Source organism: Mustela lutreola, chromosome 12, assembly GCF_030435805.1.
Source record: "Mustela lutreola isolate mMusLut2 chromosome 12, mMusLut2.pri, whole genome shotgun sequence".
Classification (NCBI taxonomy): domain Eukaryota; kingdom Metazoa; phylum Chordata; class Mammalia; order Carnivora; family Mustelidae; genus Mustela; species Mustela lutreola.
The window spans coordinates 29,763,249-29,790,487 of record NC_081301.1 but is presented as its reverse complement, the minus strand read 5'-3'; the positions used below and the strand labels follow the sequence as shown (position 1 = coordinate 29,790,487).

Below are 27,239 nucleotides of genomic sequence, written 5' to 3'. Positions count from 1 at the left end.
CTCCCAGCTCAGTGGGGAGCCTGCTTCCTCCTCTCTCTGCCTCTCTGCCTACTTGTGATCTGTCAAATAAATAAATTAAAATCTTAAAAAAAAAAAAAAAAAAAAGGCCCATGCTGGGCGCCTGGGTGTCTCAGTGGGTTAAGCCTCTGCCTTTGGCTCAGGTCATGGACTCGGGGTCCTGGGCTCCAGCGCCCCATTGGGCTCGCTGCTCAGCGGGGAGCCTCCTCCCTCCACCCCCCCTCACCCCCCGCCGCTTGCCTCTCTGCCTACATTTGATCTCTGTCAAATTAAAAAAAAAAAAAAGGCCCATGGCAGCCCCTACCCTAGAAGGACCAAAACTCCCCAAATAATTCCAATGTGTTGACAGGACCATATATACTTCCCTGTAAGAACCTACAAGCCCCGAAACCCCTCAAATCCTTTGGATTTTCTCCAGGACGATTTCAGCACAAAGGGGCCGGCAGTAACAACTTCCTGAGGTGCCTGAGGCTAGGTCCCTCCGCCCGGAGATTGACAGGCCCGTCGGCCAATCGGCAGTCCGAACGAGTCTCCATCGCACCAGTAATAGGCAATAGAACAAGGCACTTTATTTCAGTAGCAAAAACGAGGTCGCAGTAACACAGGCCAACAAGCCGAAAAAGTCAGGAGCCCTCTCGCCCACGCCAGCGGGGACACGGCGCAGGTTGAGGTCGGCTCCCTCGCGTTGCTACGGAGACGGCACCTGCTTCCGGGCGCTCGGCGCCCTCGCGGGACGTCACTTCCGCCCGACGGCGCTGGAGCGCCTTCTTTTCTTCTTTCCCTTCTTCCTTTCCTTGGCCCCGTTTCCCGGAAGCTTCGATGGGTCCTCGCCTGAGGGTCAGGGGTGAGCCGTGGGGGCGCTGAGCGGACCTTGGTGAGTAACTGCCTGAGTTCCGCAGCCCAGCCGCGCGAGTTGCTAGAACCCAGGTGAGACCACGGGCGAGGGCGCTGCGGGACTGTGCGGGCCCTGGGGTATCTCCACCCTCTCGGGCTCCGGGGCTTCCCTGCGTTTGGCGGCGCGGGAGCCTGGGGTCCTTGCCTCCTCGCGAGTCGTGTTGCGGCCCCTGTCTTGCCCCTCTGTGTCCTGTGTCCAGGCAAGCTCCCACTTCGGTTACTGCCGCCAGTAACCCCTTCTGGAGCTTGAATCGGAAGCAGGGTGGTGTGTAGTCTCGGTGATGGCAGGGCTGCTTTCTGAAGCAGCAAGTGCTTTAGCATCCATTTCTCCTCCTTTGAGCTCCGAAACCCTGGGAGGCAGTTTAGGTAGCCAGAATGTTTGTTCGCCTCTACTGTACGTAGGGGGAGACCGAAGCCCTTGGGAGAACTCCTTCAAGGCAACCCGGCTCCCTGAGAGGTAGAAGGGTGATTCACTGTCAGGTCTAGGCTCTCCTTAGGGTTGTGCGACATCATGAGGAGAACGTTTGGGAGTAGGAGAGAAACTGCAAATCGAAGAAAGGGAGCTAGTTTTTCTGAGTGCATTCTTCGTGTTAGGCATTGTGCTACGTTCTTTCTATACTTATTCATTCCTTGAAAGGAGCACGGTGATTATTATATACTCGTATTCCTGGCTTGGGAAATTGAGCCTCATTGGTGATACACTGTTTGCTCAATATTAATGACTTAATAGACATTTCTGAGATCTCTTTCAGCTCTGTGATTTTTCCAACACAATAGAATTAGTTCCTTTCCTAATCAAACTCTTTTTCTGATTCTGACATTTCAGGAAGTGAGATTTCTCTGACATTTTTCTTGGGGTCTTCATCCTTTGCCCGTTGTCTTATTTCTTATCAGCACCCTATTTAGAAATTGGTGGTTGTGTAAATTCAGCCCTGACTCTTGCTCCACAGGTTACTTTTTTCTTTCCAAGAGGAATTTGGAGATTGTGTCACTTGGTTTGAAGTTAATGGATTTTGGTTAAAAGGCTGGCTAGAAAAGTTGCTAGTTTTTACACTGTGGGTGGTTTCTTTATTGTTGCTCTTGCATATCTTACCTAAATTTCTGAGGGTTTTTTCCCCACCAGGAAGACTGCTGTCACCCGGTGCCAAGATGTCAGGAATTGGAAATAAAAGAGCGGCTGGAGAGTCTGGCACATCCATGCCTCCGGAGAAGAAGACAGCTGTTGAAGATTCAGGGACCACCGTGGAGACGATTAAGCTCGGGGGTGTCTCTTCAACGGTATGTGGAAACAGTGCTGTGAGAGTGTGTGTGTGTGTGTTGTGTTTTGTTTTGTTTTTGTCAATTGCAACCTGAAAGTAAGAGATTATGGAAGCCTTCTGGTGTAAGAGAAATTTATTTGACAAGAAGAGGGAAATAGCCAGAAGTAGGTGAAATGATGTCGTCAGTTCTGAAAAGAGTATATTGACATTTGGTCTTTATTTTCAAAGGTGTGCTTCTCATCTCTGGTGAGTGGGGTGCCTGATACACCTTGATTATAGGCATTAGCAGTGGGAAACTGTACGTTCATTTTTCATTCACTGAAAAGTTAGATGCTAGGTACTAAGAGGCAGTGTAGCAAAATCACTGAGAGAATGGTCAAGAGTCAGAGTCTGAGTTCAGACGACCTGGAGTTTACCCTCAGTGCTACCACTTCTTCGTTGCTCACTTTTTTCTTTTCTTCCCTGTGCCTCTTCTCCTTGTGTATAAAATGTTTTTATTGTACCTACCTCATTGGGTTGTTGAGAGGCCCTGATAAACAGGCTTAAAACATTAGCTTTAATATGGTAAGTATGCAATATGTTTGAGCTATTGATAATTATTATGGGGCTAGATATTATGAATGTAATGGTGAATAAAGTAGGCTCTGCCCTTGCTGTTATGGAGTTGACAGTTTCTTTAGACTGTTTCACACCAGAAGCTTAGAGTAATGTTATATGTCCATTAGACATCAGAAGCTCACTGTAATTGGTTTGGATTTAGATCAGGAGTCTGTGTTCTGGAACTCAGCCATGGGGATATGGTGTTAAAATGCTTTACATTTGTATAGCTTATAAAACCCCATCTCTTATTTATTTGAATTAGACTTAGGATCAGGGAGAATAATGGGAACATTCAGAGTAAATTGTTGATGAAGTGTCCTTAGTCTCTCTGGGGTTCAGCTGCTCCATACTTGGCCAGGAGGTGATTTTGTCTTAACACTGAATCACATTCTGCATCCCAAGGACATTTGCTAACTCAATAAATATAAATATTTGTTGAGCATCTGCTGTTTGCCAGAACTATGCTTTAAACTAAAGACAGTCCCTGGACTTCAGGCTGTCAGGTGACATTGCCAACGGAGCAGATTGTTCTAATGTTTATGAGTGGGGGATATGTTGTTCATAGGGATGAATAGCCCCGTGATCTAAGAGAAGCAGAAAGGATACATCGCTGTTTGGATCTTATCCACAAAGTAGTGAGGAGCCATTGTAAGGTCTTAAGCAGGAGAGTAACATGTTGTCACTTATGCTTGGAGAATAGGTGGTAGAGGAGCATCGGTTCAGTTAGCAGAGTTGTTCCCTCATTCCTACTCCCTCTTTTCCTTTCCACTTCATCTCTCTAAGGGTAGGGAGCTGGGGCATATATCCACTAATTCCTGCTACAGTTGGTTGAAGGTTGCTCTTACAGGCAATAGCTTTTCCTCTGCACTTCGAGGTTGCTCTAGTGAGCCAGCTGAGTTGTGGAACAAAAAATGAAAAGACTGGGTGGCTTGAGGTAGGAACACTGGGGGTGTGGATGGAGCTCTCCACCATGGCTGTGTTGAAGTCTGGCAGGCTGATGGGACATGGCATGGGGCACAAAAGTGTCCACAGCAAGAAGCTGTTGCAGTAATCTTGATGAGGGATCATGGTGACCTGGGTCACTGTGGTGGTAGTATTGACAGATTTGCTGATGGATTGGATGAAGTTTATGAGATCCCAGAATTTTGGAAGTATGGACTGTCCACTTACTGAGCTAGGGAAGAGTGTGAGAGGAGCAGATTTTTTTGGAAGCTGTGGAGGATGAGGGAGGAGTTTGATTTGGGACATTCAAGTGTGGGAAAGTTTCTAGACATCTGAGGGGGTAGGTGGCTGGATACCACAATCTGCTCTCTGAAAAGAGGTCTGGGCTAATGCTGTGCATTTGGGAGTCATCATTTTGTAGGAGGTATTTAAATCCATGAGACTAGAGGCTCTAACTGAGTGTAGATAAGGAAAAGGTTTGACAGCAGAGCTCTGAAGCACTGATATTGACTGATATTTTCATGTCAACGTCATGAGAAGAGACTGACCAAAGAGACAGAAAATGAAGTAGGCGGAGAACAAGAGACCGTGGGGGCCCAGAAACCAAATAACGAGAGTGTTTAAGGAAGGAGTTGTTCAGGTGCTGCTGATGGTTTGAGTAAGGGGAGCACTGAGACATTAGGTTTAGCAGTAGAGCCTTAGTGAGACCTATGTTCATGGAGTGGTGGTTCTAGAAGCCTGATTGCAGTGAGCTGAAGAGAAGAGGAGAGGAATTAGGGAAAAGAGGGGAGAGACCATGCCTGGCAAGAGTACTAATACAAAGCAAGACACAGAAAATGGGGCATTAGCCAGAGGAAAATATGGGGTTGAGAGAGGATTTGTTTTGTTTTCAAAGTAGGAGCTATTATAGCATGTTGATTGAAATGATGATCAAGTTGATGGGGTAGCAGAAAGAGGAGATGGTTGTTGGTGTGATTTCCACGAATAGGGGAGAGAGCATGTGATATAACGCACAGGTGGGGAACTGGCCTTAACTAGGAGCAGGGGCAGTTGATCTGTAGCAACAAAGAGGAAGGCTGTGGATGTAAGTTCAGCTGTAGGTAGGTCCGTAGCTGCAGTTATGAGCGATAGCTATGGACATTCTCTTCTGATTGCTTCTATTTTTTTTTCAGTGAAATCAGAGGCGACTCATCTGAGAGTGAGGATGGGGGAGGAAGTGTTGGAGGTTGAAGAGACAGGAGAAGGTATGAAGTAGTCATCTTGATGAGGGAACGGAGTAGGCTATTTTTGCTGGCCAGCACTGAGGACCTACTTGACTCTGTGATCATGAGTTTAAAGTGAGCCCAGGCAGCATGATACTTTATGTTTTGTGGTCACGTTCAGCTGCATGGTTGTAGGCCTGTAGGAGTGGAGAGTTGGATGTTATGAGGGGTGGGGTTCTTACCAGGTAGGTGTGAAGAAGAAGCAGGGAAGGAGGAGGTTACAAAAGGTCAAGATTGCGACTTACTGCAGAATTTAAGTTCAATAAAGAAGGGACTGAGGAAGTGAGAGGAGTGAAGGATGGGAAAGATACAGAACCAATGGATTATAGATCTTGGAGGAGGTGCAGAGCTTTGGGAGTCAGGACACTAAAGAGAGTGAGCTGGAAAAGTACATGGTGTTTGTGGAGAATGGGGTGTTTGAAGTTGAGCTTATGAAGAGCATACACATATAGCTAAGTCTAAGAATAACTGGGAGTTTGGTGGCTGAGAGAGGCAGAGGACAAGATCATTGAAGGAAAGAAGGTGGACAACTTGATGATTTGAGATACAGGAAAGATAATCTCTATGGGGATTGAAATCAGTAAGAACTGTGATAGGAGTAGCATTTGAGAGTATAATAAGCTAGGTGCTAAATCTTTAGGAAACGTGGGGAGGTGATCTGGGCATTCATAGAGTAGCGCAGGAAGGCAGTGTAGCAGGTGGTGCAGACCAGTGCATGAGCTGCAAAGCTAGGAGGTTTTGGGGAGGCAGGTGGGCTAATGGCCTGGAATGGCAGGCTATTACAGAACAAGGAGGATGGCTGCCTGCCCCCAGGCCCAGTGCTGGAGAAACTTAAGGGGCAACAGGATTCTCATCCAGGTTTCAGTTAGAACAAGAAGGGGGAAAGGAGGGCTCAGAGAAGAGGTTGAGGATTTCATTTATTAATACGATTAATAGTCTTACTAGCTGTATGTTTGGGAAGCTCTTGACTAATTTGACATATCAAGAATTTTTTAACCAAAATGGAAGAAAGAAAATGGAAGCATTACAAGAAATTGGTGCTCTAATAAACAGTTCTTACTTTAAAATATTCATGAATTCCTAGGTAAAGTAAAAATGTAATCGTTTTCAATCCTTTTCTTTGCCTGGGATACTCACCCCATCCTTCCCACCCCTAGTCCCCACCTTGTCCTGGGAAAGGAATTAGGGAGAAAAGTGAAAGATACTGAGAGAGTGTGGAATTACTGATGGAGTGATATTTTTGCAGAAACAGAGGAGAATGAGATCCTGAATAAAAGCTGAGGTCAAGGTATGGAAGATAGTGGAGACAGACGGACTGAAGGAAAAAGGAGAGAATACAAGGTTCTGGGAGATCTAGATGAGGACTGGTATATGGGGGTAAGGGCACAAGGTACCTGGAAAAGGAACAGAAATTCTGTTCACAGAATTTTAAGATTTCATTTATGGCACAGTTCCAGATAATGACAGAAGTCCAAGATGTGGTTTTTGAAATGTATGGCTGAAGCATAGTATGGGGGAGATACTCCCCGGAGTTAAGGAATTCAGAATGCAGCCTAGACAGCTAGAGGATTCGATCATTTGACCACATGTGCACCTCTCCGCATGGGTATTAGGTGCTGAGGTTCCTAAATGAGTGGGGGGCAGTGCTGAGGAGATAGATGTCAGCGGTCATCAGGGTAGAAGGTGGTCTAGCTGGACAGTGGAGCCTCATGGGACTTTGTGAGTGTTCATGAGAAGAGAACCGTGAGATGGGTGCGGTCCAAATTTGGTATATTAGCGTCATTCTTACTTCCCATCATCGCACATTCTTTCCTTCCTCTGTTCCTACTTACCCAGTTATTTGTTGTAAGATATTTAAAGATAAATAGCTTTAGTCATTGGAAATTACTAATTAATATGACCCTGTTGAATTTAAAAGCAGATTTGCCCAATTTCTTTGTGGAGACTAATAAGATTGGTTTCCTGGAGCAGGAGGAGCTAGACATTCGTACACTGCAAACCAAAAATCGCAAGCTGGCAGAAATGCTGGATCAACGGCAGGCCATTGAAGATGAACTCCGTGAGCACATCGAAAAACTGGAACGAAGACAGGCCACCGATGATGCCTCACTGCTGATTGTCAACCGGTACTGGAGTCAGGTAGCTCACTTGTTTGTTTGCTCAGATTTTTAAATATTTTTGTTCGCCTTAGCACTCTCTTCATTTCCCAAGTTGTGTTCTTTTGTTTTTTCATAACGGTGCCCACCCTCCTCCAGTTTGATGAAAACATCCGTATCATCCTTAAACGCTACGATCTGGAGCAGGGCTTGGGAGATCTCCTCACGGAGAGAAAAGCCCTTGTCGTGCCGGAACCAGAACCGGACTCTGATAGCAATCAGGAGCGGAAGGATGACCGAGACAGAGGTGAGTATTTGTGGTGCCTGCTACCACCACGTGCCGTGTGGGTTTCCGAAGTAGAGCTCTGCTTTCGGGATTTCCACTTGAGGAAAGAAAGAAGATTTTGATATTGCCAGTTTTATAATGTTGACGGCTTCTTTTTCTCCCCTGTGTCCACAGGGGAAGGACAAGAGCCAGCTTTCTCTTTCCTTGCTACTCTGGCCAGCAGTTCCAGCGAGGAAATGGAATCTCAGCTGCAGGAGCGTGTGGAGTCCTCCCGCCGAGCTGTGTCCCAGATTGTGACGGTCTATGATAAATTACAAGAAAAAGTGGAGCTCTTATCGCGGAAGCTGAACAGTGGAGGTGAGGCTGGGAGACTGGGAGAAGAAGCGGGGAGGAATAAGAGCTCTCTTTGCATGCTGATTTGTAGTTGCAGACTTAATGTATTTATTTTTGATTCCATTCCTTGGGATACAGTCTCCAGTATTACCAGTAATAACAGTAATGTCGTTGCTATGGCATGTTAGTATTTTCCAAGTTCTTCATATTTTGAGCCACTAACGGTCCTGTAAGTAGCTGAGGAAAGCTCCATTCTGATACGCTCTGTTAATTAAACACTTTTATAGGTAGCAAAATTAATTTTACTGTTTAAGGAATGGCTGTGTTTTTGGATATTTTAAATATTGGTAATTACACTTAAAAATTTTTTGTTTTAAGATGTTGAACTTTGACTTCAAGAGTCAGGGTTTTTTTTTTTTAAGATTTATTTATTTATTTTTAAAGATTTATTTATTGGAGATTGAGAGAGCATGAATGAGAGAGAGCATGAGCTGGGGAGGGGCAGAGGGAGAAGCAGGCTCCCTGCTGAGCAGGGAGCCCAACTCCGGACTTGATCCCAGGACCCTGGGATCATGACCTGAGTCAAAGGTAGATGCTTCACCAACTGAGCCACCCAGGTGCCCGTAAAGATAATTATTTATTTGAGAGAGAGAGAGAGAGTGTGGGGCAGGGGGGTGGGATGGGCAGAGGGAGAGGGAGAGAATCTTAAGCAGGCTCCATGCCCAGCGTGGAACCCAACCCAGGACTCAATGTCACGACCCTGAGATAATAACCTGAGCCAAAATCAGGAGTCAGACACTTAACTGAATGACCACCCAGGCGTGCCCCCAAAGAGTCAGTTTTGATATGTTCTTGTTTTTTATTTATTTGTTATCTCTAATTTTTTTTTTAAAAAGATTTTATTTACTTATTTGACAGAGATCACAAGTAGGCAGAGAGGGAGGCAGAGAGAGAGGAGGAAGCAGGCTCCCTCCTGAGCAGAGAGCCCAATGTGGGGCTCAATCCCAGGACCCTGGGATCATGACCTGAACGGAAGGCAGAGGCTTGAAACCACTGAGCCACCCAGGCACCCCATCTCTAATATTTTTGAAAAGAGTTGGCTCAGGTTTTAGAGTTGTTAGATGGTCTCTGTGTTTAAAAAGATAAAAGAGGGGTGGCTGGGCAGCTCAGTTGGTAAGCGTCCCAAATCTTGATTCTGGCTCAGGTATTGATCTTAGGGTCATGAGACTGAGCCCTGCAATGGGCTCCATGTGCTTAAGATTCTTTTGCTCCCTCTCTTCTCCCCTCCCCCCTCAAAAAAAATAAAAAGATAAAAGAAAATATTATATGAATGGAGAAGTATCTATTTGAAATAATTATATTACTAGTTAGTGTTAATGGAGAAACTTAAAATTGTACGTTATATAGTAAAGTATTTGTGTAGCCAGGTTGCATCTTCTTAAATGCCCTGAATTCACATTTTTAATAATCATGCTCTAGTTGTAATAGCATAATTTCTGTGATTGTTAAGATGCTTAGCCTTTTGGGGTGCCTGGCTGGCTTAGAGCATGTGACTCTTGATCTTAGGGTTGTGAGTTCAAGTCCCACATTCATCCCGGAGACTACTTTAAAAAAAAAAAAAAAAGATGTTTAACCTTTTGTTTCTGATAGTAATATGTTGAATGTAATGAACCATTGGGCAGGCAAATAAGAATTTTTAAATTATTATTATTATTATTTTAAGATTTTATTTATTTGAGAGAGAGTGAGAGAGAACATGAGAGGGGGAAGGGTCAGAAGGAGAAGCAGACTCCCTGCTGAGTTGGGAGCCCAATACAGGACTTGATCTTGGGACTCCAGAATCATGACCTTGAGCAAAAGGCAGATGCTTAACTGAGCCACCCAGGTGCCCTCTGTAATTTTTTTTTTTAAGATTTATTTGAGGGGCGCCTGGATGGCTCAGCAGGTTAAAGCCTTTGCCTTCGGCTCAGGTCGTGATCCCAGGGTCCTGGGATCGAGCCCCGCATCAGGCTCTCTGCTCAGCAGGGAGCCTGCTTCTTCTCTCTCTCTGCCTGCCTCTCTGCCTACTTGTGATTTCTGCCTGTCAAATAAATAAATAAATAAAATCTTAAAAAAAAAAAAAAAGCTATTTTTGAGAGAAAGGGCGAGTGAGCAAGAGAGATCAAGAGAGCAAGCACAAGCAGAGTGGGAGGGAGAGGAGAAGCAGGTTACCCGCTGAGCAGGGATCCTGATGCAGTGCTCAGTCCCAGGAATCTGAGCCTAAGGCAGACCCTTAACCAACTAAGCCCCTCAGGCGCCCCTACTCTTAATTTTTTTTTTAAGGCTACTTGGCTAAATTGTCAACAGAATTAAAAGGTGAGGGATGTAAAATACCTTGTGAAAATTTGATGGGAAAGGGTTTCTTTTGCTTTTCCAATAATGTATTTGCATATTAGTGTACTTTATTATTTAGATACCAGTTTTGGAATACACTAATCAGAAATACGTACAAGTGGACTCTAGCAGCCCTCCCCTCCTACTTCTCCAAAATGATCATTTTGTAAGAAGAGTGTGGTTCATGTCCTCCCAGGCTTTTTTATTCATATGTTATATCCTCTTGTGGGTTCTGTCTCCTGGTGCAGTGCCTTGGCTCACTCTTCATTTCTCCAGTGTCTAGCACTGTATCTGCTATCTAGTGCGTGCTTAGTTATGATGAATGAGTGGCTATAAATCCTCCCTGTCACCTAATGTAAACTGAGCTGGGTGTTAATACTTTCTCCATTGACTGTACTAGAACAGTTGGATGGTGTGGTTAAATCCTATAATATGCCACATGGATGAACCGTGCGTATCATGGTACATACTGGTATGCATATTATATGCAGGTAATATGCCATTGCAGAGATTATGCCAGTGTTAAACTTGATTTTATAAATGAATATCAAGTAAAATAACTGGTACCTTTAAAAATGAACTGAAATGGGTAGTATACTGAACAGTATTTTAAAATTATTTTTGATGGCATGCGCTTTAAAGTTAGAGTTTAAGTTCAAATAAAAACGTTAATTATAAGTTACAAATCACTGAGTTATTTTTTATAGCATAAAAGGCAATTGCTGTAGATAAGCTGAACTTGCTAAAAGATAAAGATCTATAAAGAATGAATTATAGCATCAACTATACCTTTTTGGCAGTTCACCCCCCCCCCCCATGTTTATTTTATCCTTGAATTCAAAAGAATTGGATTTATCAGCTTGTTTATTAATTCAGTAAGTATTTATTGAGCTCTTAATATATTGTAGGACTCATTCTGAGTATCTCAGGATATTAAAAGGACAAAAATTCAGCTCCCAGTTCTTAACTTGGGTTATGAATCACTTTAAGAGCTTTTGGAGCATATGTTTTTTGGCCCTACCTGTGGGTATTCTTATTTAGTAGGTGTGGGATGGGTCCTAGGGAATTGTCTAATCTTAAAAGTCCCACAAGTAATTCTACAGGCAGTCCTGGTTGAAAACCACAAAACCCACCACATGGCCAGCCTGTTGTGTATGGTGTTTCTCCACCACATGCCAGAGGGTAGGAGGAAAGCCCACAGTTTTCCCTTCTGGTAACTTGTCTCTACAGGGCACTGTATATCCTGAAGAGTATCTGATTTCACTTGCTAACATTTGGATTTGAGCATTTATATTTGTGACTCTAATTTTAAACATATTTACTTGGTATAATAAGTTCTGTATATTTATCTACCTTCTTTGTAAATTGTAGTGTACATTTTGGCTTTTGCGCTTCAGGAGTGCCCCTAGCATCGTATTCTGGACTATGTTAAGTGATTCAAGGCTCTTACCTTCATTCTTTGTGATTTTATGGGTGCTCATTTGAGTCAGGAAATTTCTGCCCTTTGCTCCCCCTGCTCTCAACAGAGAGATGCTGCATGTTGGTGTTAGTGAATAGTAGGAATTTGTGATAGCCTTATGAAATAGAATTTTATTGCTATGAAGACTGTCACTGATGAGAGATACCTCTATCTTGTCTACAATTCTAAAATGCAGTTTTTTAGGTGATTGTGTCTTATCCGAATAAAGTAACAGAACCTCCATTTCTTTTCTCACAGCATTTTGACTTTGTAGAAAGGGATGAGAGTTAGGGGACTTTGGCTCTGTGTCATCCTCTACTGAAGCACAAATTTGGCTCATTTCTTTAAGCAGGTCATCTAAGGGCTGGGTACTTAATCAGTCATGTGAAGATAATAAAAACCAACCTACTTCTTGAAGGTTTTCAGGAAAATAAAGTGACATGCATGTTAATATTTGGTGGGAGGCGCACTTTTAAAATATGACACTATAGATATTAAACTGAAGTGCGGTTCTGCTCCCTCAGATAATCTGATCGTGGAGGAGGCGGTGCAGGAGCTGAATTCCTTTCTCGCCCAGGAGAACATGAGGCTACAGGAACTGACAGACCTACTTCAGGAGAAGCATCGCACCATGTCTCAGGAGGTACTTGACCTGAAAGAAGAGATGGTACTTTCTTGTGGCCTGCGGCAGACATTGATTTAGCATTTTGAGTGCTTTGAGGATCATCTGGCTGTATTTTGAAAGCCTATTTTAATATTAAAGAGCATGCAGGGTGGGTGTGAACAGCCAGATCTGAGAAATCGAAATCTGAGGAAAGATTAAGGGAAAAAAAAAATCGAATGCTTTTCCTAGACTTGTGCCTCTGTTGAATAGACAACTTTACGATGTTAGTTTTTAGGAAGAAATACCATCATGTGGGGTTTTGTGCAACAACAGCAATCAAATAATACCCCAGATATAAAATATCACGTACTATGTTACTGAGGGATGGGTTGGTAGAAATTCATCTGAGAATGGGTCAGTAGGAACTACTGTATCGATGATGGGCTGGGAACTTGAGGAATGTGTGTTTTCCATCCAGATTTGGGCATCAATAGTGCTGTGACCAAACCGCATCAGGATTTGGGTATTCATTTATTTATATACAGTGATTGAGATAAAATGATAATAGGCCCTTAAGATTTTTTCTGACACCCCTGATTATCATTTCAGTTTAGTTGAAAGGATATTGTGTTGAAATTTGATGTATTTTAGTTTGGCCGCCCATACCCTGTGCTTATTGGTAAGTTAGTAGTTACCATCTCCTTAGTGCGTAGCACTTCAGTACTTTAGTATCTTCTCTGATGGTCAAGCAGTTGCCATCTTACTGCTAAGGGAACAAATTCAAAGAGGTTAGTAACTGGTCTGAACATAGAGCCAGCAAGTGATTGAACTGTAATTTGGATGTAGGTGTGTTTTACTTTAAAGCCCATGTTCTTCTTTATGCTCTTACTTTGTAAACTCAAGTGCCAAGGTCCGTGCTGGCTGTTTGCATGAGAATCATCTGGGAAGTTTGTTAATACATGTGGATTCTCATTAGCCTTAAAATATATGCATAGTAGAGGATAGCAGTGCTTCTGAATCAATTGGGGTATAGTAGAAAAATAAAATAACTTTTTTTAATGTTTGAGACATAAATTAGGTGTGACAAAGATGAGAAGGTTCACGTCTTCTGGCCCTTTCCCAAATCTCGTGTAGCATTACTAAGCTGGAGAGAGACATTGCTTTGCTCAGCTGAGCTGACGTCCACCGTGGCTCTCGTGGCTGACGGTTGATGTTATCTGTCAGCTGGTGGGGAGCTCACAGTGGTGGGTCGTCCCCTGGAAAGCCTGCATGTTGCTGCGCCAACGTGGCAGTGTCAGGGATGGGCTTCTTACATGCCACCTGGCTTCTTCCAGAGAATGAATGTTCCAAGAACAGCAGGCAGAACCTGCATGGCCTTTCAGACATAGCCTCAAAGTTGCGTAGCATCATTTCCACCGGGTCACTGAACTTAACCCAGATTCAAGAGGAGAGCCAGTGCCACCACTGCCAAAGACTTTGGGGACCATTTTTTAAAACCAACACAAAGGGTATATATTAATGTGAACATTTAACAGTTTTGTAATTAGAGTTTTCATGATTTCATTTTTATATTCATGCATTGGGAAGAAGGTGAAGCAGCTCCAATTTAATTTTGCCTATAATGTTGCATAAGCAGGGGTTAATTTTGTGAGATTTGGGATGTAAGGTAGTGATGGGAGGTATTGCTTTTCTAACTTGGGTTTTTTTTTTTGGCTTTCTTTTTCTGGATACCTGTCTTTGGGTTGTAGTTCTCTAAGTTGCAGAGTAAAGTGGAGACAGCTGAGTCACGAGTGTCTGTCCTTGAGTCCATGATTGATGACCTGCAGTGGGATATTGACAAAATTCGAAAGAGGGAACAGCGACTCAACCGCCACTTAGCAGAAGTTCTGGAGCGGGCAAGTGCTTTTTCATTTACAGTTTAGAGACTAGATTCATTTTTAAAGAGTCTACTCAGAAAGGATGGACCCAGGTAGTAGTACCTGGGAACAAAATGGACTCTTGAAAGTACTTTGGTTGTCAGAATAAAATTTTAGGGTCTCCTCTCACTAAAATCTTTGTCCTTCCTATAGGTGAATTCGAAAGGCTATAAGGTATACGGAGCAGGGAGCAGTCTCTATGGCGGCACGATCACTATCAATGCCCGGAAGGTAAGATGCGCGACTCAACTCGGGATACGTTTGTGACCTCGTGTCAGCTGTCGTGCTTGGTAAGGAGTTCACAAGTGGCAGAGTGGGGTTGGGCTAGAAGAATGGGAAGGTGAAGGTGGAAGCTTAGGACTGGGAATGATATAAAAATTCTTTTTGCTCATTTTGCTATTTTCCTTTTTCTCTCCAGTTTGAGGAAATGAATGCAGAGCTTGAGGAGAACAAAGAGCTGGCTCAGAACCGTCACTGTGAGCTGGAGAAACTTCGGCAAGACCTGGAGGAGGTCACCACCCAAAATGAGAAGCTGAAGGTAGGAGTCACCTTTCTGAAGGGCCGTAAAATGAAACTTTTCGCTGATCAATTCACATACATACTGGTTGGCCCTCAGAACTTACGAGGGAAAAGAAAAATGTGGGTTTTGTTGGTATGTCTATTTATTTATTTGTTAGTTATACTGTACCTTGTTCTGAAAAGTATCTAAGACAACCTATAAAGAAATATGTAGACTGAATCAAGGTGCTCTAACTTAGGAATTGTTGAGAAAAATGAGTAGGGTAAACTGGGGTGATGATCCAAAATGGATTAAAAAAAAAACGGGGCTCGTGTACAAGTTCTGTGCAAGGAGCACATACATCTTGTAGCAGGCAGGCTACTTAGTGTCCATAATTGCCAAATGTGGGTCACAGAATTTGGCTCTTCTGTTCCTAGCTGCCAGATCAGAGAAAGAAACATGATCAGTGATGGTTCCTGTTGGTTTTCAAACCTGCCTGTTAGAATTTTTCTCTCCCCACGTTTTTGGGGGCCGGGAAGAAAATAGATCCTGAAAGGCTTCCTGCCCCCTTTTCAGTCATAGCTGCATGTCTTTTATAATTTCATGTTTCTAGGTAAATAAAGATGTTCAAACTGAAAAACAAAACAAAACAAAACCAACCTGAGTTAAATCAGTTAAAGTGGAGAATTAAAGCAAGCCATTGCTTAAGAGAAGCATAACTGTCTTTAATCCAGTATTGAAAATCTATTTCTCTGTGACTGTTAATAAAAAGAACAAGTTAGTGATGGGGTTCCTCAACTGTGTTTTAAGAATTAAACATCCTGACAAATTTCATAGGGTTCTTCTGTGTTCCCAGGTCTGACAAATTTCATAGGCATCTTCTAGTGTCATTGGTGTAGGTTGATATATAATGTAAAATACATGTCAATTAAAACAGTTCTTGGGTGGAGAACACAGGTACCTGCTGTCACCTCTTGGCTGGTCAGATTTAATTTGATAGAGAGTTTACAGAACTAGAAGGGTGGGCAAATACAATTCATAATCTTTGTAAGGAAGATGGGTGGCTTAGTTGGTTAAGTGCCTGCCTTTGGCTCAGATTATGATCCCAGGGTCCTGGGATCAAGTCCCTCATCTGGCTCCTGTTCACTGGGGAGCTGGCTTCTCCCTCTGCCTGCTGCTACCGCTGAATGTGTGTTCTTGCATGTTCTCTCTCTCTCTGACAAATAAAATCTTAAAAAACAAAAATCAAGCAAAAAGCTTGTCTCAACTGCACAGGACATCATTGAGTTTAAGATTTTATTTCCTATCTGGCATCCAGGGCGCAGACGCTAGCTTCTGCTTCTGACTGGCTTTTGGGCCCTCCTCAGGTGGAACTGCGGAGCGCGGTGGAGGAGGCGGTTAAGGAGACCCCAGAGTACCGCTGTATGCAGTCGCAGTTCTCCGTCCTGTACAACGAGAGTCTGCAGTTGAAAGCACATTTGGATGAGGCTCGGACGCTGCTTCATGGCACCAGGGGGACCCACCAGCGCCAAGTTGAACTCATTGAGGTAATAGCCTCACTTTGTCTTCTGTATATAAGCTTTTCTGCCTCATAAATTTTATAATTTTACCCTCTCGTGAGTGATTATTGCTCTTTAGCAAGTATGTATGGAGTGGCCGTAGGTCTTTATTCTGCTGGATGGCGGGCATCCCGCCATTTGGGATCAGAGAGTCTGGCGGGGTGAGTAGTGACCATTAGATTGTGGTGTGGGACAACAGACACGTACCCAAAAGAGACAGTGATAAAGGAGACAGAGCACCTGATTTTCTGTGGCAAGAATAGTGCCATTTATAAGCCATTATAGCGTGTTGGGGCAAATGTAAATACGTTTTTTTAAAGGCAAAAACTTGCATTCATGTGTTCAACTGCATACCTTCCATAGTCCTTAAGATAATATTTGTTGTCATAGTTGGTCTTTTACTGTATGTCTGACAAATGAATTGAATTTAATATGTCTTACCTTACGTATATACATACATTTACCTTCTGTTTTATTGTTTGGTATTCCTTGTAAATTATAACATTCTCGCAGGTAGGGGCTATTTCCCTCATTTCTGTAATAGCCTTCCAGTTCTCAGATCAGTTTTTGTAGCTGCCTGGTGCTCATTAAATATCGATTGAGTGGGAACTTTTCAGAGTAATCCCTCTTAGTGTTTCACTTTTTTTTCTTCTTAGATCCTTACAGGTCAAAATTAGGAAACATATTAATAGAACATGATGATGTTTCCACATTTGGATAAGAGTTTTTGATTGGTTCCCTTTTTTGTGCGTAGAGAGATGAGGTTAGTCTTCATAAGAAGCTGCGGACTGAAGTGATCCAGCTGGAAGATACGCTGGCCCAGGTCCGCAAGGAGTACGAGATGCTGAGGATAGAATTTGAGCAGACGCTGGCCGCCAATGAACAAGCAGGTATGAGTATTCTCACTCCGCCTCGCAGCTTGCAAGGCAAGCTTCCTTAAAGTTCCTTCAGCAACATAGTGTAGTCTATCTGGATCTGACAGTGTTAAGTGGAGCTCAGATGTCTTAAAGACCCTTAATCAAACCCTGGGATTCATTCTGGCTCACAGCCTGGGTGTTTGTTTTTCAATTCAGATTGGCCAGTTTTGTTTTCTTCTTAGGAGGAGGTCCTCTGGTAATTTCCCCTGTTTCTCAGAGGGCCCTGATGTGTTCTGCACTTTGTCTTCTTGTGCCTTTGCCCTTGTCACAGTTCTTCCTAACATTGCTGCTGCTGTATTTCAGGCCCCATCAACCGGGAGATGCGCCACCTCATCAGCAGCCTCCAGAATCACAACCACCAGCTGAAAGGCGAGGTCCTGAGGTACAAGCGGAAACTGAGAGAAGCCCAGTCTGACCTGAACAAGGTAACCAGGAGGGGTCAGATAAGTGCGAACAGCTGTTCTGTGTGCACGGCTGGTTTTGAGGGAGCCGAGTGGGCTGGTTGCCGTCAGTCACACGCTTGCTTCCCTCTTCGTCCCCCAGACACGTCTGCGCAGCGGCACCGCCCTCCTGCAGTCTCAGTCCAGTACTGAGGACCCGAAGGACGAGCCCGTGGAGCTGAAGCAAGATTCCGAGGACTTAGCTGCCCAGTCCTCCGCAGCAAAGGCATCTCAGGAGGAAGCCAGTGAAATCAAGTCCAAACGGGACGAGGAAGAACGAGAGCGAGAAAGGAGGGAGAAAGAGAGGGAGCGAGAAAGAGAGCGGGAGAAGGAAAAGGAAAGGGAACGAGAGAAGCAGAAACTGAAAGAGTCAGAGAAGGAAAGAGACTCTGCTAAGGATAAAGAGAAAGGGAAACATGACGATGGGAGGAAAAAGGAAGCAGAAGTTATCAAACAGTTGAAGATTGAACTGAAGTAAGAGCAGACTTTAGAGTAACTGTTTCTAGAGTAACTGCTTCTGACTCAAGCTGAGGTTAGGACATCATGCGCGCAATGTTTGGTGGATGGCGTGACTTACAGGCTGTCATGGTATCTCAGGTGTATCTAAATGTACAATTAATTGTGCTCTCAATTCTTAATCAAGTGTGCAGTCAAAATGGCTTGCGTGGACTAGTGTGGCATCTGGCTCGGTGGTCAGGGCTCGGTGAGCCCTGCACTTGCAGCCTTATTCTTCATGAATCCAAATTACAGGACATGGTGTTATGACTTAAGCGATACTCATGAGAATTATTGAAATTAACTGCTGGCAGATTGCTGGCATCAACTGTAATTTAAATCATAATGGATAGAGTTCGTATCACTCTAACTTGAACAATGTTGGTCTATTTACCCGACAGTTAACTAGTTTGTGTATGTATCAGATCACGTTAAGAGATGTCTTGGGTTTATTCCTGCAGGCATTGACATGGTAAGACAGACCTGTCCTAAATGAAACACCAACATAACATCACATTTCTGCCCCTTGTCTTTCTGCATAACCATTAGAACTGGTTACAACTTGCTTACCATTGGTTGTGGTTGTGCCTTTATTGATACTTGGATTTGAAGGACAACTATGCTCAAAACATTTGAGTTTCTTTGGTATATAAAAGTATAGTTAAGAGGTTAGATAATTTGGGAGGAGGTGAAGTTTCAGTCTGCAGCTGATGGCTCATCACTCCACTATCGATTCTAGTTTTCTCCCTTTTTTTCTATTCCTTCCTCTTGATCTCTTTAAGGCAAATACTTTTTTCAAGTATAGTATCAGAATTATCTGGGTGACTTATTTAAAATACATTCCTGGACCCCATTACAGACCTATCTCGGTTTCTAAGAGTGGGGCCCTAGAATTTTGCCTCTTTAAGTAGGGCCACAGGTGTTTATTTTAGAACTTTATGTTGGAGAACTTAGTCTGAAGGGAGAAATGATTCCATTAGTGAGCTTGCTTTTCTTGTAGTTTCCGAGTGTATCCACAAGTTTCCTGATGGTCCGTGAGGAGTATTATCTTTCAGAGCTGTGATGTAAGGTGTACATGGAACGGTTGTAAATTATTTTGCTCAATTCTAAATTCCCTTGCTCTGATGTCCTGTGTTTTCTCATTACACCTTCACTTCCCTCTACCATCCTCATCATAGGAAGGCACAAGAGAGCCAAAAGGAGATGAAACTATTGCTAGATATGTACCGCTCTGCCCCGAAGGAACAGAGAGACAAAGTTCAGCTGATGGCAGCTGAGAAGAAGTCTAAGGCAGAGGTAATCTAGTCTGCCATTACCTGTCATTCTGGTTATAGTCTGCATTTGTGGGATTTTCCTTCACATTTCTGAAGAATGTAGTTTCTTTCTTCATCGTTAAAGTTAGCATTTAAAACTTAGCAGCATTTTCATCCCTTTCAGAGACCATCTAAAATAAAACAGATTTCTGTATTCTGTACTATGTGGTAAGGTATATCACAATTTCTGGGAATCGGAGTAACCTTTTCAGACTTTTTCTTCTCTCTTTTCTATTAATGCTTTTCCCATAAATCACTGTTACACAGTGAGTTACGTTTCAGATTACTTTTGGGAAGAATGTCTTATTCTCTTAAAATTTGGGGGCCTTAAAAACAAGGGTAAGAACCACTATCCTAAGGAGAGGTGCGTGTGCACTCGTCACCAGCATTCCTCATACGAGTGTGTCATGTGGGAATGGAGGGAAGTGACAGCAGTGTTGTGATGTGCCCTGCCAGTATAGCGTTCTCTCCCTTTCGAATTCTGTGAGGGTGCTTTGGTGTTGTGGGCCCTCCATCTGTGCAGGATCAGTTGATTCTTGAAATTGTATTATATCTTTTTCTTCTTGTGTGTGTGATTCCTTACCTTCTCTAGTTGGAAGATCTAAGGCAAAGACTCAAGGATCTAGAGGATAAGGAGAAAAAGGAGAACAAGAAAATGGCTGATGAGGATGCCTTGAGGAAGATCCGGGCCGTTGAGGAGCAGATAGAGTACCTGCAGAAGAAGCTGGCCATGGCCAAGCAGGTGGGCACACTCTCTTTGCGTAGCTAGGTTTTTAAAAAGTACATGTTACTTGACAAGTAAGTTATTGACAGTGCAGTATGCTCTTTTAGTCCAGTCTTTTTCTTTCTGTGAATATGTTTTACTCCTATATGTACGTTTGTTTCTATACTGAAATCTTTCATTCTTTATTATTTTGTTTAACGTATTTGTGAGGCAAATTTTTAAATTTTTACTTCTTCCTTTTTTTTTCAAAAGGGTAGCCAGTTGTTGTTTATTGAGGTGTCTACCCTTCCTCTGCTGATCTGGAATCAGGGATATAGTGAGTCTAAATGAAAAAAAAATGTGTGTGTCTTTACATATATACATACATATATACATATATACACACATACACACATATATACGTGTGTGTGTGTATGGTTTTATATGCATTATGATCACAAATAACGTGCCCCCAAACAGGTTATAAATAAATAACTAGTATGTTAACTGTGGCTGTTTTGAGGTCACGTAACTGTAGAGATTTTTTCTTCTCACAACGAACATATATTTCTTTATTTTTAAGTCCCAGTGTGTTTTATTAACTTTGAATGTTCAATAATAAAGATACCAGAAATGGAAAAACTATATATGTTCACTGTATCTAAGAAATAACAAAATGGCAAAGTGAAGGAGTTTTAGATTAAGTACCTTGAAAAGAGGAACTTTATTAGAACCTATATACATTTCTTTGATAAAAAAGTGGGATTTTGGCTTTTCTTAAATCTGGTGGTTTCCAATTTTCTCTTTCTTGCTCTTTCTTTTTTTCATTTTTAAAGATATTACTTATTTATTTGACACAGAGAGAGACAGCGAGAGAGGGAATACAAGCAGGGGGAGTGGGAGAGGGAGAAGCAGGCTTCTGCTGAGGAGGGAGCCTGATGTGGGACTCGATCCCAGAACTCTGGGATCATGGCCTGAGCCAAAGGCAGACGACTGAGCCACCCAGGCACTCCTCTTGCTCTTTTTAAAAATGTAATAATTATCGGGGTGTTTGGGTGGCTCAGTTGGTTAAGCATCTGACTTCGACTCAGGGCCTGATCCCATGGTCATGGGATCAAGCCCCGAATTGGGCTCCTCTCACTGTGGGGAATCTGCTTGTCCCTCTGCCTTTGTCCTGCCCCCCTCTTGTGCACGTGTGCACTCTCCCCCTGCATGAGTAAATAAAATCTTTAAGAAAAATAAAAAAATAAAAATTATCAGGAAATGGTCCTACTATAGGTTCTAGTAAGAAGTGGAGCGACATTATAAATTTAGTATTATCCCAATACAAATACTGATTTTTGGTTTTGTTGATTTTGGCACTAAGACCAATTCTATTTATTTATTTATTTATTTTTAAAAAGATTTTATTTATTTATTTGACAGAGAGAGATCACAAGCAGGCAGAGAGGCAGGCAGAGAGTGAAGAGGAAGCAGGCTCCCTGCTGAGCAGAGAGCCCGATGCGGGACTCGATCTCAGGACCCTGGGATCATGACCTGAGCCGAAGGCAGCGGCTTAACCCACTGAGCCACCCAGGCGCCCACTAAGACCAATTTTACAGTACATATGGAAAAGCACACAAGAATAGCCAATAAAACCGAACAAGAAGAGCAGTGGCAGTTCCTATCTCAACCAGGTATAAAAACAGGAAGTTTCAGGAGGTAAGATAGCTTGAGATTAATAGACTGCTAGTTCTGAATAGGAAGTCCAGAAATAGACCAGAGTACACATGTGTATTTAGTATGTACCAAAGGTACAGTTTGAAGTCAGTGGGGAAAAGGAAAAGTATTAAATGTGGAAGGGCAAAAAGAAATACTAATATTGGAAAAAAGTTGCATATATACTTAGACACTCTGCACAAGGATAATTTGCAAATGGATTATAGCTGTAATATTAAAGAAGCTAATCCATTTGGGGTGCCTGTGTGGCTCATTCGTTAAGCATCTGCCTTCAGCTCAGGTCATGATCCTAGGGTCCTGGGATAGAGCCCTGCTAGGGACTCCCTGCTCAGCGGGCAGCCTGCTTCTCCCTCTCCCACTCCCCCTGCTTGTGTTCCCTCTCTCCCTGTCTCTCTATAAAATAAATAAATAAAATATTTTTTAAAAATTTTAATCCATTAGAAGAAAACAAATTCCTTTATAAGTCGGAATGATGGAGACCTTTATTTTTTTCTTTTAAAGATTCTATTTATTTATTTGACAGAGAGTGACAGCAAGAGAGGGAACACAAGCAAGGGGAATGGGAGAGGAAGAAGCAGGCTTCCCGCTGAGCAGGGAGCCCAATGCGGGGCTCGATCCCAGGACCCTGGGGTCATGACCTGAGCTGAAGGCAGACGCTTAACGACTGAGCCACCCAGACGCGCCCTGGTGGAGACCTTTTTAACTATTAATAAAAGTTTAAAAAATATGAAAAGAATTGATAATTTCAACTTAAAACCCACAAAACTTCTATCTGGCAGAAACAACTATTCGCAAAGCTGAAAGACAAATGACAAGCAGGGAGAAAATATTTCTAACTCTTAGCACAAAAGAGCTTATCTTGCTATTATTTAAAAACTCCCCAGAAATGACAGAAAGGAAAACCCAACACCTTAGTAGAGGAATAGGCAAAAGATGTGACTCGTTCACAGAAAAGGATACCAATGGCTCTTACACATCTGAAAAGATGTTCAGTCTCCTCATAACACAAAATAGAAGTCAAAAATATTTTTAGGTACTATTTTTCACTCATCAGATTGTTGTACAGTACAGCTGCAAAGTCTGTAGTGAAATTTGGTAATTACAGTTGTGGAAAAGTGTGAGAAAATGTAAGGTTTTGTGATAGAAATTCTCTTCATCAAGGGCTACTTGAGCAATTTGCTACATTGGTGTGTAGATTTGTCTATTCTAACCAGCCCTGAATACAGATCAGCTGAGCATCAGACCATCGGTGCCAGTGTCTTCAGATAATAAGGGCTTCTTTAGTATTCCTTGGGCTAACCTAAGTGACAAAACTAAGCTGCTTAAAACCGAGTCTCTGTCGGCAGGTTACTTTATTTCTGAATTAACACTGGGAAAATTTAGTTTCCAGTGCTCATTTGGAGTTAGAAGATCCTATTTAGTTTCCAGTGCTCATTTGGAGTTAGAAGATCCTATTAAAATGAGGGTTCTTTCTCCATATTTTAGGAGGAAGAGGCTCTCCTCTCAGAGATGGATGTTACAGGCCAGGCCTTTGAAGACATGCAGGAGCAGAATATCCGTTTAATGCAGCAGTTGCGGGAGAAGGATGATGCAAATTTCAAACTCATGTCGGAGCGTATCAAGTCCAATCAGATCCACAAGCTACTTAAAGAAGAGAAGGAGGAGCTGGCTGACCAGGTTTTGACTCTAAAGACTCAGGTAATTTGAATAGAGCTTGCCAGAATTCTGTTGAAGTAGGGTACTTTCTACATGAAACTCTGCATTAAAGAATGATTATTGTGGCATTTTTTAAAATAAGAAAAAAACCCTGAAAAGTAAATTATATTTTTGGCATAATAAATTATAATTATTATATATAATAATTGTATAAATTATACATCCCTGCAAAGAAGTACACTTTAGCTGTTAAAACAAATAAGGATCTGCTAGTATGGAAAATGTTATTAAGTGATTTTATTATCCCTTTTATGTTAAAAACGTGTACATCTTTGTGTGTTTGTGCTGTGTATTTTACAAATTTCTGGAAGGCTGTATGAGAAACAGAGTGATTACCTGATTACCTCTGGATGCTGGGATGAGAGTCTGTGGGTGTATGACTTTATTTTGTACCCTTTCATGTTGACTCTTGACTCCACTTTGTGCATGAATTCCCTTTTTCTTTCTTTCTTTTTTTTTTTTTTTTAAGATTTTATTTATTTATTTGAGAGAGAAAGAATGGGAGAGAGCATGAGAGGGGGAGGAGGGTCAAAGGGAGAAGCAGGCTCCCCGCTGAGCAGTGAGCCTGATATGGGACTCAATCCTGGGACTTTAGGATCACGACCTGAGCGGAAGGCAGTTGCCTAACCAACTGAGCCACCTAGGTGTCCCTGTGTGTGAATTTTAAGAAAAAAACTGTTTTAGAACTTCTAGCCATTCTGAGAGAAACGGCCTTTGTTTGAGCTATAATTTACAATTTAATCTAGTGTGAATTGCCAACCTTTGAAAATTAGTACTGCTGAAGAAGGTGAGTATCTGTAAATGTAATTCCTTTTGCTCTTGGCAACTTGGAAAATAATTTTCAGTGGCTTCTTAAAACTCTTGATTGAGCCATCAACCATGACTTTTTTTTGGTATGAAAAGGGAAGCTTTTAAGTATTGTGATCTTGCATATATTTTGAAGGGTTCCTCAGTAAAGACAGTGATGATTTGAGATTTCTAACAGAGTCTTTGTGGGCCTATGGATTAACAGTGCCTAGTCAGTTAATAGTTTTTTTCTTTCCTGTTTGTGTTAAAATCTGATTTTTCTTTTTCAAAGGTTGATGCCCAGTTACAGGTAGTAAGGAAATTGGAAGAGAAGGAGCATCTATTACAAAGCAACATCGGCACGGGGGAGAAGGAGCTGGGTCTTAGGACTCAGGCCTTAGAGATGAATAAACGCAAGGTAGGATAGCTTACCCTGTCATCTGAAGTGACGGCTAGTCTCAGAGCAGCAAATACGGAGGACACTGATGACATGATAGGTTCCCTTTCTACCGTGGCCCGGATTAACGTCTTGCCTCCCTAGAGATCAGCTGACGCTATTTGTCCACCTCGCCTAGGCGATGGAGGCAGCCCAGCTGGCGGATGACCTCAAAGCGCAACTGGAGTTGGCTCAGAAGAAGCTCCATGATTTTCAGGATGAGATCGTGGAGAACAGTGTCACCAAAGAAAAGGACATGTTCAATTTCAAAAGAGCCCAGGCAAGAGCAATTGTGTTTTCTTTATGTTTCACCTTTCAGGTATTTTTTGAGCTCTGAAATGTTATGAAGGAATCATTGGTCTAATGTATGTCATCTCCTCCTTGATTATAAGTTCTTTGTGTGACGAGACCAAGTCTGTTTTCCTCACTGCCTTTCCCCTCAAAGCCTGTCATAGTGCCTACCACCTGGTGGGCATGGAATACAGCAACACTATCAAATTAGAGGATTTTAAAGTTCTGTAATTTTTCTATTTTGGGCATGTCCTATGTTTCTCATGATGACTTTCTAGCCTTATCCATACATCTGTACGTTATTTTAACCTACTCTTACCTTCAGCTTGAGAGTAATTACCTTAAAATAGTTTATCAAGTTTTTCATCTTTTTTTTTGTTGTTGTTTAATTCTTAGACTGTATTTTTACAGAACTGCATTGACAATAGTTAGGTGCAACTAGAGTTTGGTGATAGGATTATGGTTTTGTGCTTAGGAACAAAGAAGGTATTTGCCATTCCAGTTCTCTGCATTCCTAAGAGATAATGGACCAGGAAAGGACAGAAAGTCCTTTCTTTGCCGAGTAGAAAGTTCAAGTTGGAGCAATTTTTTTTTTCTTCAGAAATGGCAGGTCTGGGGGAGTATGTATGTCTAATGGGTTTGCGGTCTTACCACAGGAGGACATCTCTCGACTTCGAAGGAAGCTGGAGACCACAAAGAAACCAGACAATGTGCCCAAATGTGATGAGATCCTGATGGAGGAGATTAAGGATTACAAGGTTAGGAAAACTGCAGTGATTTCTTCCTGTCCTTTTTGTTCGGGACTGAAGTGGCCTGCTAATAGCCTGGGAGAATAAATACTCAAGTTCTTTACATGAAGGGAACCAGAGGATGGTTTCTTTTGGTGGGGAGGGACACTCTTGTCTTCGTGCTTAGTGGGTTTTCTGCTTATTTGCCTCCATATGATAGCCATTTAAACCCTTATGATCGATCAGACTCTGACTTCTCTTTTTTTTTTTTAAGGCACGCCTAACCTGTCCATGTTGCAACATGCGTAAAAAGGATGCTGTACTGACCAAGTGTTTCCATGTTTTCTGCTTCGAGTGTGTGAAGACACGCTATGACACCCGTCAGCGCAAATGTCCCAAGTGTAACGCCGCGTTTGGTGCTAATGATTTCCATCGCATCTACATTGGTTGAGCCAAGCCAAGAGAAGAAGAGGGAATGGCTAGACAGGCACTTCTTCATTAACCACCAAACCTCTACCTCTTCTCTCTTTGACTGTCACCTAAGGGCAGTTTGTCTGTCAACGACCTTTCCTTCACAGACTTTACGTCCAGGTTCTCCTCTCTAATAGCTAGATGACTTCAGGGAAAAGGACTGGTAAAGGCAGGTCTTGGGTTTTGGAATGAATTAGAAACAAACAACCCTCATTTGTCTTCCCCACCAGCTTCTTTCTTTCCTGCTTTTAGATTTCTCAGCATTTTCTTCTTCAGGCTTACTGTATAATTTTGGATTTCCATTCTTCCTGAAGAAATAAATGGGTATTTTCGACACAGAGAAGGGAACAAAGAAGAGTGGAGACATATGACTATTTTGGGGGGTGAGGGAGATCTTTTAGAAATAAGCTCTCTGTGGGCACAAATATTTCTTGATTTGTGTAGTAAACTTTTTGTAAAGTTGGATTATAAAATGGTATAATTGTGCTATTTTTTCCTGGATGGTTTGAAGCCTTAATGAAATTATGTCCAGGATGATTCATTTCCTATTCACTAAGTAACTTGTTAAGGTCAGCTGGGTTCCATGTTGAAGTTATTTAAGTTTTGAAATGCCCTACTCATTAAAAAAATCTTACTTCTTGAGGCCAGAATAATTTCAAAGTCATTAGCCCTTTTTATCTTACAATGAAATCAAGCTTGGAGAGGATGGGGAACAGGACTGAAACTTGGAAACTTGGAAACTTGACACAGGGAGGCCTTAGTGAGCTATGAATTAACTCTCATCTGCCTCTCCACAGGGATTGCTGTGATCCCTTTTTTCTGGAAGATTCTCTGTAATGTTTCTGTAGGACTTTATACTCCCCAAGCTTCAATTAAAGCAGGATTCAGTTTGCTTTAGTGTTTGTGTTTTTCTTGGGCAGTAGGTGGTTTGGGTTTGGTTATTTACTATTCATGACACTTGGCTAGGGAAGTTAGCTGTCTAGCGTTGGGGGACTGCAGCCTGTGGAATATACACACACACACACACACATATATGTATGTTATTTTATAGATTTAATTTGTTTATTTGACAGATCACAGGGAAGCAGGCTCCCCGCCGAGAAGAGAGCCTGACTCAGGGCTTG

The 27,239-nt window shown here is 42.4% G+C and overlaps 1 protein-coding gene across 4 annotated transcripts in view; it reads left to right on the top strand.

The window, feature by feature from the left end:
- Window positions 1-27,007, top strand: part of RNF20 (ring finger protein 20) — a 43,117-nt gene extending 16,110 nt beyond the window's left edge. Inside the window, exons 1-20 of one of the 4 annotated variants that reach the window (XM_059142722.1) lie at window positions 698-892; window positions 2,036-2,190; window positions 6,947-7,114; window positions 7,231-7,378; window positions 7,532-7,714; window positions 12,047-12,165; window positions 13,875-14,021; window positions 14,196-14,273; window positions 14,461-14,580; window positions 15,909-16,088; window positions 16,855-16,990; window positions 17,321-17,442; window positions 17,561-17,931; window positions 19,131-19,248; window positions 19,858-20,007; window positions 23,173-23,385; window positions 24,482-24,607; window positions 24,765-24,905; window positions 25,573-25,674; window positions 25,919-27,007. In XM_059142722.1, the coding sequence (XP_058998705.1) occupies window positions 2,062-2,190; window positions 6,947-7,114; window positions 7,231-7,378; window positions 7,532-7,714; window positions 12,047-12,165; window positions 13,875-14,021; window positions 14,196-14,273; window positions 14,461-14,580; window positions 15,909-16,088; window positions 16,855-16,990; window positions 17,321-17,442; window positions 17,561-17,931; window positions 19,131-19,248; window positions 19,858-20,007; window positions 23,173-23,385; window positions 24,482-24,607; window positions 24,765-24,905; window positions 25,573-25,674; window positions 25,919-26,095 (2,928 nt within the window). In that variant the 5' untranslated portion in view covers window positions 698-892; window positions 2,036-2,061 and the 3' untranslated portion in view covers window positions 26,096-27,007. Of the gene's footprint in view, window positions 1-697; window positions 946-2,035; window positions 2,191-4,885; window positions 4,958-6,946; window positions 7,115-7,230; window positions 7,379-7,531; window positions 7,715-12,046; window positions 12,166-13,874; window positions 14,022-14,195; window positions 14,274-14,460; window positions 14,581-15,908; window positions 16,089-16,854; window positions 16,991-17,320; window positions 17,443-17,560; window positions 17,932-19,130; window positions 19,249-19,857; window positions 20,008-23,172; window positions 23,386-24,481; window positions 24,608-24,764; window positions 24,906-25,572; window positions 25,675-25,918 lie in introns of those variants that run through there. The other 3 variants (XM_059142721.1, XM_059142724.1, XM_059142723.1) reach the window with 3 other exon arrangements.
- Window positions 27,008-27,239: the final 232 nt, after the last annotated feature.